Below are 12,643 nucleotides of genomic sequence, written 5' to 3'. Positions count from 1 at the left end.
GGGGAGAGTGTTTTAGGCAAAGGAAATAACAAAAACAAAGGTACTGTGGTGACCACAAGTTTGGCAGTGCTCAAGAGACTGAAAAACTGGGGTGCCTGGAACAAGTGGGTAGCAATGTGGTTGGAAATGAAGGTGAAGCAGGCAGGGGCCAAAGCATTTTAAGCAAGTGGATGACAATAAAATTTAGTTCTTAAAAATAACATTCTTACTACCCTTGGAAAGGTAAATGGGGGTGAGGGGAAGCAAGATCAGTTGTAAGGTTGTTGCAGGAATCCACAAGGGAGGTGACATTGCTCGGTGACCAGGGCTACAGAGCTGCGGATGGAGAGGAAAGATGCAGGATAGCTTCTGCAGGTAGAGCCAACTGGAACTTCAAAGGTATGGGATGTGATGGGTAATGAAAAGCGAAACTAAGGATGGCTCCAGGTCTTTGAACAACTAGGTAGATAGTGGTGCTATTTTACTAGAATGTAAGGAAGGGAATTTTTATTTGTTTTTTTCTTTCACTGCTATGTTCTAGGTGTCTATTTCAGTAGGTAGTACAAACTCGGCACTCAGTCAGTAGTTAATGATTTTGTTGAATATCAGATCTGGTAGAAGATAAGAAAATATATTTATATGCTGATGAAAATGATCCAGCAGACCAGAGAAAAGTTGATGATGATGGAGAAAGAGATTATTACAGAAACAAAATCCTTGAGAAGGTAGGAGGAGGTAGGATTAAAAGTACAGATGGAATTGTTGGCATTTATATTTAACAGAGAGCAAAGCAGAGAATATGGTAAAGATGATGGGGAGTGGATGGGTTGGGGGGAAATCCTACAGCAGGAAAATTGGGGAGACAATTCAGAGGTGGGAGTGGGAGTGGCCTGATGGAAAGATTATCTTCAATCTCCATTCAAAACCCCCAAAGGCTAGGATTTAAAGTTGGGAAACATAAAAACCATTCAGCTTCTATAAACTGGGCACATTTTAACTGTAATTATAACAGAAAGCATACTAAAGTCAGCATTCCTGATTTTCAAAGTTCATTTTTCATCTTAAATGTTTAGTGACCATTATGGAAGCCCCATATTTTGTGGAAAACAGCAAAAGAACTAGCCATATTTTCCTTTGCTAACACTTTTCTTTCAACCCAACTCTCAAAAGTAGGGGTCCTATTTCCTCTTTCCCTCTCTGTATGTACAAACGGGAATAAGTCCCTCATCCCTGAGTCTACAACTGGTGTCTCTCCTGGTGGACCTTCAGAGGGGCAGAGGGAAGTACATTGAGGGAGCAAAGAAAGTTTTAAAAATGTCTTACTTGTTATGCCAATAAGAGTTGTGATGGCCAGATCCTGGAACAGAAACTGGTAATTTGAAAGGCTGTTTGTCTCCTGAAAATAAAAAGGAAAGAGGCTCAAAAAAGTTATGACCTTCTGGATGAAGCCTGACATCAACTACATTCATTTCGTCACTGCAACATAGGATTTTACCAAGGAGATGGTGCAGCCAGGGTGAGAGTACCAAAGACAAGGCTGTGAGAACCTCTCTAGCCAGGAGGCCACCTTCGTGTGCTCTTTGGGCTGGGCCTTTTGCGAATCAGCATCCTCTTGTTGAGGGGGACATCTCACTCTACTACATTCATCTCTGATCTCTTTTCTACCTGCTAGCAGAGAAGTCAGGGTTTGGTCTGGCACAATAGAAGAGTGGGTTCCCAGGAGTAACAAGTGTTAAGTATGTGGTGATCTTACACAATTTTACCTACATAGCTTCTCCTTCTCTGGCTCATTCGTTAATGAGTGGGAAAAGACATAGGTAATCTTAAAATAACAGAACTAAAACCTTCAATCCAGAAGCAAGAGGGCAGGACATAGAGATGAATCTAAGGAATCAGCAATATGCTACTTGTACTAACTCATGAGAGTTAATTGCTAAGTTTTCAGGGATCTTTTTGAACTGGTTGTTAAACACAGTCATTATAAAAATTTAAGTCATACAAATCTACCATTAAATACATTGTGCTAAAAACAAAGCTAATAAATACCCAAAACCCAGCACTTCCTAACCATTTTCCTACATTGTGCTATTATCTATGCTCTTTAAGGTATTTACAACTCTTGTATCTCTGCGGTGCAAATACTACATAATGGCAAGCTACTGTATATCTCTTCCCAACTCCATGCTCAGTGACAGCAGGTAGACAGCTTGAAACCAGCCATGGTGGGAGTACTGATACCATGAAAGCTGGAAAACTTTAATAAGCAGGGCTTGTTTTTCCAGAGAGAGCCGGCTATGAAACATTTACCAGCAACCCCAATCAGAGAATCGTCTCTCTAATGAATGGTACACTAGGGTTGAGTCACACTGGAACAGGGAAGATAGAGACCTGGTCCAAGGAGGCAGAAGCAACAGCGAGAAAGTGCTGTGTTCTGATCCTCAGCGACCACTGCATTAAAAAATGTCAGAGAGTCAAAGAATTGACACCATCAACTTTTCCTGTGTACATTCATCTAATTGAATTTAAATTTTAAAAATTAAAAAAATAAAATACTTATAAAAAAATAAATAAAGGTAGTTTTAGAGGGGCTATTGGTGCTCGAAGTTCCCCACATGCACTCTTCCTTAAGAGGCATTGCTGATTAGGAGGGCACCACCACTGGTTTTGGTCCTCACTAACCAAGAGCTCAGGTCCCCAGTCATACCCAGTAGAGCAGCAGAACACCAACATACTGAATCATGCTGTACAGAGCCATGTACTTAAACATGCAAAATGACGTAACCAGAGCTGCACGTCCTTCCCTGTGTGAGAAAAGAAATGAAAAAGTGAGGAAGTGAAAGGAATAGAAAAAAATGAGGTCAGTTACTCTGTGCTGTTCAGCTGAGCTCAGGAGAAAAAAATCAAAAACCTGATTATTCAACTGTTTGTCTGACAGACTGGACAGCCTTGAGCCAGTTGGAGCTGGCTGTCAGAATATGCTAAATGACTAGATTTTCAGGAAACACTGATTCCGGGCCAAGGTCCACACGCTTGGTCCAGCTATGGAGCCCAGGTCGAGTGTTAGTCTTGTCCTCTCTGTGGGGACTATGTCAGTCCAGAGTCAGAGGGCCTGGGAACTAGTCCCAGATCTCACACCTACACACTGATGTCATTTGGAAGGTCAGTTTCCTTCTGTTACAGTTTCTTCATCTGTGAACTAAGGGATTTAAATAAGATTGCAGGCTTAGGGGCTATTTTCATGCAGGTGTTTCACTTCATTCACATCTCATTTGGCAATCCCAACTTTTTCTGAAACTGGACTAGAACAACACCTGCACTCAAATTAGTCATATATGGAATTTAAGTAGACTGGAAACAATGAGCATGCTTGTTTCTGTTACTGTTTATTGACTTTGAGTAAATAGTATATATTGAAAGCATAAAATAGATTACTTATGAAACGTCACTTTTATCTCTTTCATTGGAAAGAAAATAGAGTTTAAATTTCCTTCTGGTCATAATGTTTTCCTGGGATTCCAAAACCTGATTTCAAAACAGGCTTTTTCCTGTTTTGGGGCTCTGCTGCTATCATTTGCTCTACCAGAACATACTTTCTCTTCATCTCTCACCTCCTTAGAAAGGCTTTCACATACCATCCACCTGCAGCAGCCAATTCCACCTGCCCCCCAAGTCCCTTTCCTACTTTTCCCATTACCCTTGATTTGTCCGTGTATGTGTTTATTACCTGACTTCTTCACCAGAAGAAAACTTTATGAGATCAAGGGATGTGTGATTTACTCTCTTCTGGGTCTTCAGTGTCTCCACCAGTCCCTGGAACTAAGTGCCTACTCTATAAATATTTGTCAAATACATGCATAAATTTTTTAAAAATTGGGAGGAGCTAGCCAAATCATTATTATTGTAATGTGGTGGGAATAGTATGGTATTTGTAGATAAAAAATATTTAAATAAAATCAATTTTAAGAATTTCTAATCCTATATGGCTGTTTGAGCTTGGGCACATCAATTGAACATCAATTTCATTATTTGCAAAAAAAAAAAAAAAATGACCATTCCTACATCTCCATGCTGTTTTGAAGTATAAGATAGTAGGTATTAAAGCACTTCACAAACTGTAAATACATGCTAGTTATAACAGCCCAAAATGGCCACAATGCTAACCGTCTTTATCATTCAAATAAAATACAGCTGAAGGACATATTCTGGGAAGTGGAGATAAAGCATCAAGGGAAATTTTAGTAGGAGCAGCAAAGATGAGTAAGTATTTTGAAAACTGGGGATGGAAAGGATATTCCAAAGAAGCATAAAGAGTCAAGAGGGAAAGAGGGCAAAAGTGGGGAAGAGAACGTTTCTGTCCATCCCCCCATCATAAAACATCTAAGGAGATCCGTGTAAAAATAACAATAATAAGAGTATGATCGACACTTTCAAAGCAGTAACAAGTTCCAGATTCCAATTTTCTAAAAATAACCTATTGAGTGGTTTTCATTAGAAATGCCACTGTTCTCCCACAGTTATTTTTAACTCCTGGTAAGTCCACTTGGGAGTAGAATGGTTGACTGCATTGTCCTGCAAAGCACCCTCCCCACCCAGGGACACAAAGTTTCCTGGCTCTTTCCCTGGCAGAACAATGGGATCTGCACCTAAAAGTCGAAAGAGATTAAAACAATACTGGTGGAAAGCGTCTACTTACTTGATAAGGTGAGGTACACACTCAATGTTTGGAGTTTTCGAAGTGAAAGGTGAGGCCACAGATGCCTCCTGCTCTGATAAAGAGATGCCCACGTGAGCCATTTTCAAAGCCTGAAAGCAAAGGGTCAGCTTACTCTCCATACACACTCTCATACATCTCTCCTGAGGCCACATGAGAAGAGCCTGTCAAGCTAGCCAGTGTGGTTTGTGGACCCAAGCACTAGCCAGGAGATGACCAGATTTTGCTCTGCCTGCTATATAAGAAAAAGATGGCACTGGGACACTTAGCCAAAGAAGTGGGGAGTCCAGAGCCATATTCTACCCCATTTGGTCTATACCAACCACTGAGTCATTGTGTGGCTTTGATCAAAACCCTCCCAAACCCTCATATCAGTTTCTCCATCAAGAAAAATGGAGGTAGTGTATATCCCAGGGATACTATCTCTAAAGTAAACTCCAGGCAAGCACAATCAAGTGTAAGTCTTGGTCTGTTCTAGTGCAACGATGGCCCCACACACCGGCAGCTACTTACCCCACAGTCATTGGCCCCATCACCGCACATACCTACAAAGTAACTAAAAGGGAACCATGTCAAATGTAAGGGATATCAAAGCAATTTTACTGGCTAATTTCTCTAATTAAAAAGATAAGATGAACTTCATTACTGAGGATTCGAACTGATTATTTATTTTAAGGGAGTTTCCCTAAGAGTCTAGTTTGACTAAAAGTAAAGTGTGACTCAGCAGTCTAGCACAGCATTCCTGACTCCAAGCATTTCAGGGAGACCCTGCACATTGCTGTTTAGGAAGCAGCTTTGTTGGCTGTAAAGTGGGACGTTCACAGTTAGATGATGTGACACCATGGCACAGTGAAGAGGGCATCAGATTTGAAACCAGACTGAGATCTTTGACCTGATCTCTTGACCATTGGGGCTATCATTTTTCTCTCCTACAAAGTGTTATAAGTATTCAGTGAGGTGCTGTATGGAAAAGTGCCTTATAATTTCTAAAACAAGAAACAAAAATTACTTGTTGGTACTGTTAATAGTAACAGGAGAGGAGATCTGCCATCTTAGCAGTCGCTCTACTAAAAAATGCAGTGCCGGGCCCAGACTTCGAAGAAAGAAAACACATCCCTGCTTCAGGATCACTTTTTGAGGTTGAGTACAGACTCGGGCTTTCATTGTTGACAAATATTATGGATAGTCTGCTTTTTAAGGTAGGAGTGTTCTCACAGCATTTACAGAATTGGCTATACTTCTCTTCCACACTGTCATACTCGTTTACTATCTGGATTGTCAACCATGTGGAGAAGACAGGGCTTTCTGAATCAAGAAGCTTGCCTAGTGACTAAATCAAGTAGGAGGATGAAGTGGGAATGAGTAGGAGTCACATCTACGTGGTCTAGCACCAGAAGTAAAGAAAGCTTCCAGGACTCCATGGGTTCTATTAACAAGAAATAAAGGGTCCTAAATAATGGGCACATTATTTGAACTGTCTTTTCTGTAATGGAGACCCTTGTGTTAGAAGAGAATTATTTTTCTGATTTAAGACAGAAAGGATGCTCTGTCATATAAATGTTTTAATATTTTTAAGGTTATGTGAATCTCTTGCCATATGAATCTCCTTATATCAGAACTGTAATAATAACTTATAAAAATAAAGTCTAAATTCTCATTGTACCTTCAGGAGCTGAACTCAAAGTACCCTTCCAGGTTCATTTCTCACCATACACTTTCATGCCCCATGTTCTAGTCCAGTGGTTCTCAACTCTGGATGCAAAATTGACTTATTTGAGGAGCTTTGAAAAAACACTGATGTCCAAGCCTCAAATGAGCAACTAAATCAGAATCTCTGGACAATGGGGTCCTGGTAGTGCTACTTTTTCAAAACTCCTGAAGTAACTGTCATATGCAGTTAGGTTAAGAACCCGTGCCTTAGCCAACGTAGGTGACTTCCTGTACCTCTTACACTCTCCCTGACTGTCATGCCTCCAGGCACTTCATACCACCTGAAATGGCAAAGAACCTACTCCAGTTTCTGAAATTCTTCCACCAGACTGGATTTCTGCCCAGGAGACATTCTTGCAAAGATGGTCCCATTGATCAGTATCTGTAAGGAGTCCGAGAGAAACTTTATCATGTCAGTTATGCATACATGAAATAATTGATAATACTCAGGACACTGACTGGGTAATAAAATCCATGAATGGCGAAAATAGTTTGTTTCCAAGAAGTCCATTTTGGGATTTTAAGACGTTGAGAACTTGGTCGTAAAATAAGTGACCAAGGAGACCAAAAATCAGTAAAGACGTAATAAAAATATTTGATTAAAATGGTGATCTTCAGGAATTTAGCTGAGCTGCCATAGAAAGTGTGGTCAAAAAATCCCGAGCTTAATGGAATCTTGAACCAGTAGAATAGGAGAAATTGCAGGATATCCAGAGGTTAACATCCCAGGAAAAGGAAAGGAAGTAACTGCTTCTCAGAAAATTGTTCAGAACTAGCAGAAAAACAGCCTAATGATGAAATAGTGACAATTTGTGGTCTTTGATTTAACCATACCATCTGGACTTGACCAATTGTGAAGCTCAGCTGATATCCCAAGCTTAATTTGGGCTATGGAACACTGATGGTTTGGAGATATTAAACCTATACCAGCTCCATCCACCTGAGCTTTATCCTATAGAATCTAAATTCTTTTGTGTTAGAGCTGCATATTCCCTGCTCTTCTCGGCAGTAACTCAGCTTAATGTTTGACCAGTCTCAAAGTCTTTATTATTTTTTCCCCTAAATAGTACCTAAGAGGATAAGCAATTGAATTAAAAAAAAGAATAAAAACAATTTATTTTTGGATTACACTGGATACAGTCTTTTTCTAGTTGGTCTACATGTTATATGTTATACTTACCTTCCCCCACTATGAGTTTGTTCTTCATCAGAAAAGTGTTAAGTTTGACTCTCTTTTGTATAGAGGTTCTCTATCAAAAACCTAATGGAATTCCTCTATTCTTGGCCTGCCTTCCTGTATAATTGCTGGATTTCCACTATACTAGGAGACCCCTCACCACGGCAATATAAAGACAGCCACCCAAAAGCAATCCTTATGACTTGAGAAGTCCCTAATACTTTATTCCTATAGATGATGAGAAATTGGCTAATCAAATTTACTAATTTTAAATCTAGTAAGAAATGAGACAACAAAAATATTTGCCTCTTTTATGATATATTCAATAGGTATATATTACCTAGAGAGGCTTGAAATTACTTAGGAACATGCTCTATAAGTGACATCATCAGCATCTTTACTGGGACACCATCAGCATCTTTACTGGGAGATTGATAGCCTCTTAGAACTTACCTTTGGCAGTAGGCTGCTGAAATGTTGACTTATAACTTGAAAAGATTTTCCACTTAAGGCAAAATGGTAACTTCCTTCTCTGCCATTATCAGAGACCTCTTCCCTGATATTAATGTAGTTATCCTGCAAAGCAAGACACAGTTACTTTAGACACATGATAGAGTGGTAAAGGACCACAAATATATCAAAGAGAAGGCAATGATGACAGTCTGGGGTCTCTCTTTAAGAGTCACACTACAGCTCTGATTCCTCAGAGAAGCACTTTCTCTTTGCTGGATCAATCTTTGCACATCACAGCCTCTAGTGAATAGGAAAATAGCACTTACTCATGTCTTGTTCTCATCCTGATTTGATCTTGGTGAGTCCCAGAGAAGAGCACATTTCACACATTTCAAGTGTAAAATACAAAGCACTGCAGCTTAACAAATCTCTCCCTGAAGTGAGAACTTACAATTTGTTTTCTTATAGAATTAATATTGTTCCACAAGGACACAATAGAGATAAGATACTGACAAGATTGGGAATAAATGTATAAAACTTTTTTCCTACCCTGAAGACATAGTCTAATTTTCCAATGCACACAGCAGTTTCTCTCCCAGGGACTAAATCTCCCTTGGACCCAATGGGATGACTAGCAAGCAAGAGGAAGATGAGAAATTAGATTCACAGTCCTGCTTACTACATTCTTTCTCATATAGAGCCAACAACTTTACTACACTTAAAAGAATGGATTCTTCCCAGCACCCAGGAAAGCACTATACATTAAAGCTCAGTAGGACAGTATGAGAAACTGATAAGAGTTCTTCAGACTGCATATGTGTTAGACATTTAGAGAAATATGTTGACCCTAACTGACCTGTACATCTCGCCAGTCAAAGCTTCTCAGTAGCCAACACTGTGAGCCATAATATGGCAGAAGGTCTGTTTTTAAGTATACCTGATTGCTATATCCAATGTGTTTCTTTTCTTCTACTAATTTCCAAGTTATAGATGCTGATGGGGACCCAGTGGTTTCATTCGCTTCAATAAGAATGACTTTTTGGCTTTCAGAAACCATTCCAGACTTCCTGGCCACTGTTATTGCAGTCTGAAGATTGTCACCTACAAGAAAGGAGGAGTATAGCAAGATGAGGTTGAAGAAATAGAATCAATTCATGTATGGCCTGGAAAACTAGAGTAAGGAGTTCAGAACTTATTTTAGGTGTGTGAAAAGAAATGATTTCTAAGTCTCTCTCACTCTGATTCTCCATAGATTCATGATCCCTTTTGTGATTCTTGTTGCTTTTCATCTGGTTATTTCATAACCTACCAGTATATTCTTTTCCAGAGAGTGGGAAGAAAAAATAAAAAGGCAAATTTCAAATCTATTTCCATCATTTGTTAACTTGGTAAACATTTAGCAAAATCCCACTGATTTAATATAGTATCAGGTGGCTCCACTTTCAGCCAAACTGGAATAAAACCACTAAAATCTATCTCTCCCACTGATTACAGTAGAAAACTACAAAACGCAACTATCCAAGGCTTTTGACAGTAAACATAAGCAGGCAGAATGTGGAAGGGAATCGAATCTGGAGAAACAATCTACAAGGTGGTGATATTCTTGGCTTTTTTTTTTTTCCTCTTTCCTCTCACATGTTTGACCTGAGTGTGAACCCCAGTCCCAGAGCTGTGAAGGAAGCTAAAACTCCAAGAGAAACTTAGTCTTTCTGGCCAGAGAAACCAGAAGAAAAAGAGCCTGAAGGCTGAAGAATTATAGGGCAGACCCAAGAAAGGAGACAGCTAGACAAAAGACTAACTCAGTATATGAACTCAACTCAGAGTTGTGCACGTGCAGAACAAACCCAGAGAAGAGCAGAAGCCTCAAGAACTGAACGATGATATTAATCACCTCTCATGTCCTAGAGTTTTGCTTGCTAAAGCAAACAAACAAAAACAACCTCAACATTCTCTAGAGGATTTTAACAGGATCTAAAGTCTCACAATATAATAGTTTAAATGTTCAGGATATTCAACATACAGAAAAACCTGGAAAATGTGGTCAATTCTCAAGAAAAAGAAAAAAAGCAATCAACAGTTGCTTATCCAAGGATGACCCAGATGTTGGACTTACCAGACAATGTTTTTAAAGCAGCTCTTATAAGCCTCCTCCATGAGGTGAAGGTTAACACTCTTAAAATAAATGATAAGACAGAAGTTCTCAAGAGAAAAAAATATACTCTATAAATAAGAACCAAATGACTACTTCAGAATTGAACAATATAATAACTGAAATAAAAAATTCATTGGATGCTCTCAAAAGCAGAATGGAGACGACAGGAAAAGGAGTCAGTGAATTTGAAGATAGATTAATAGAAGTTATACAATCTGAAAAAGAGAGAGAAAAATTTAAAAACGAAAGAACAGAGTGGAAGAATAACAACATTCATCTCATTAGAGTCCAGGAAGGAGAGGAGAAAGAGATGAGAACAGGAAAAAAATATTTTGAAGAAATAAAACAGAGAAGTTCCTAAATATGGTAAAATATTTAAATTTATAAATTTAAGAAGCTCAGTGAATCCCAAGCAAGATAAACTCGGTGAGAACCATACACAGAAACCTTATAATCAAACTTCAAAAAACAAAGATAAAGAAAATATCTTAAAAGCAGCTAGAGAAAACAATATATTATATATTAGGGAATGATTATTCAAATTATCACAGATTTCTCATCAAAAATCATGGAGACAAGATGACAGTGGGATATCCTTGAAGGGCTAAAGAAAGAACAGTCAACTCAGACTCCTATAGCTAGTGACGGTATCCTTCAGAAATGAAGAGAAATAAAGACATTCGTAGAGGAAGGGAAACTAAGATAATTTGTTGCATATACATGACAACTGTAACTTAAAGGACAGAAGGCAGAGGACTTTTCTGGTTGTAAGCCTTCTTGAAGGGTAGGTACCGATGTTGTGATTCCCAGAGCAACCACTAAACAATAAATAATATAACACCTGGCTGAGCCCTAACATGGCTTTCTTCAGGTTTCTACCGAAGCACTTATGAGAATCTCCAGAAGAGCTAACCAGTGGGCAAGAGCTTCTCTACTCTGAGGCTGGAGCCCTGAGAGCTAAGAGGTGTCCTCCACATGCCTCAGCAGGGCACCAAGAGTTGGGCTGCTTTGCAACACAGGACCATTTTGCTACCCACCACCCCAGAAGTTCAACTGTTTGGGATATTCAGCCCAGGCCTGAGCCTCAATGACCTGACAGAGAAATATAACAACCTATTTAAGAAATCCCAGAAGCTAAACAGGAAAAGATCAGGCAGAACAACCAGAACACACGACAAGCAAAATAGAGTAGTTGCTGAAGATAGATGAATCCTACATAAAACGTTAAAAATAATGAGTGTGCTTGGGCGCCTGGGTGGCTCAGTTGGTTAAGCGACTGCCTTCGGCTCAGGTCATGATCCTGGAGTCCCTGGATCGAGTCCCGCATCGGGCTCCCTGCTCGGCGGGGAGTCTGCTTCTCCCTCTGACCCTCCCCCCTCTCATGTGCTTGCTCTCTCTCATTCTCTCTCTCTCAAATAAATAAATAAAAAATCTTTAAAAAAAAAAAAAATAATGAGTGTGCTTAAGAAAACTCAAATGTGCCCTCCTCTCCCTACCCACCACCACCACCAAAAAAAAAAAAAGAAAAGAAGGGTTTTAAGGGCCATTCTCACCCCAAAACATGATTTCAGAACTTAACATTTAAGAGGTGATTTGAGGGAGATAATGGTCATTTTTGGAACCTGAGTTTGTGGTTTGGAAAAACTGGATGCAAAAAAAAAAAATCTTAAAGCACAAAGCAAAATTATAACAAATACAAGAATCACAAGAAAAAAGATAAGAGACTGAGAGGATAGATCCAGGAAGTGTATCATGTGAATAATAGAAATTCCAGAAGGGAAAAAGGAAGAGACAGAACAAATGCAATAATTAAAATGAACAATAGAAGAAATTTTCTTGACAGGAAGAAGATAGATTAAAAGTGCTCACTATGTTCCATACTAAATTAATGAAAAAAAAGACAAACATATAGACATACCCTAGTAGTATTTCTAAACTCCAAAATTAAAGAAAAGGATTATATACAGAAGAGAACAAATTACCTACAGTGGACTGTCATTAGAACTGTAATAACACCTAGAGATCATTAAGAAAAAAAAAAGGACTATAACCCCCAAGTCCTATACCCAGACAAGAAATCATTCACCTGTCAGAGCAAAGAAAGATATCTGGTATATGTAAGAAATCAGAGAGCATATCACCCTTTCATCCTATCCAAGGACAACTCTTGAGAAAAAAAAAATTTAACCAGGCAAGCCAAGAAACAGAACAGAAATCCTATGTGAGGGCAAAAGCGAAGAGGTGGGGTACAGAATGATGTGTTCTTATTTAATACTAAGGATAGACTGTGAGAATGTGTCAAATAAGTGTTGAAAGATTTTTGAAACAGAAGGGTCATAATGTAAAGGGAATTCTAAGTAGTAAATTAACTCAGCAATACCTAGAAGTTGGATTGAGGGACTAAAAAGGGAGACGGTAAAAGTGACCCCAAAGTCTCTTGGATTGTGGGGTTAGAATGGGG

At 39.1% G+C, this 12,643-nt stretch overlaps 1 protein-coding gene across 5 annotated transcripts in view; it reads right to left on the bottom strand.

The window, feature by feature from the left end:
* ATP13A4 (ATPase 13A4) overlaps positions 1-12,643 on the bottom strand; it is a 128,867-nt gene that overhangs the window by 18,202 nt on the left and 98,022 nt on the right. For 4 of the 5 annotated variants that reach the window (XM_078067904.1, XM_078067905.1, XM_078067910.1 and 1 more), the window contains 7 exons: positions 8,968-9,131; positions 8,031-8,153; positions 6,703-6,782; positions 5,204-5,246; positions 4,673-4,782; positions 2,684-2,780; positions 1,303-1,375 (listed from right to left, as the gene is read on the bottom strand). In XM_078067904.1, the coding sequence (XP_077924030.1) occupies positions 1,303-1,375; positions 2,684-2,780; positions 4,673-4,782; positions 5,204-5,246; positions 6,703-6,782; positions 8,031-8,153; positions 8,968-9,131 (690 nt within the window). The remainder of the gene's footprint in view (positions 1-1,302; positions 1,376-2,683; positions 2,781-4,672; positions 4,783-5,203; positions 5,247-6,702; positions 6,783-8,030; positions 8,154-8,967; positions 9,132-12,643) is intronic. The other variant, XM_078067922.1, reaches the window with a different exon arrangement.

This window comes from Halichoerus grypus, chromosome 1 (assembly GCF_964656455.1).
Source record: "Halichoerus grypus chromosome 1, mHalGry1.hap1.1, whole genome shotgun sequence".
Classification (NCBI taxonomy): Eukaryota; Metazoa; Chordata; class Mammalia; order Carnivora; family Phocidae; genus Halichoerus; species Halichoerus grypus.
Note: the sequence above shows the minus strand (reverse complement) of the source record. Positions and strands in the feature narration are given on the sequence as shown.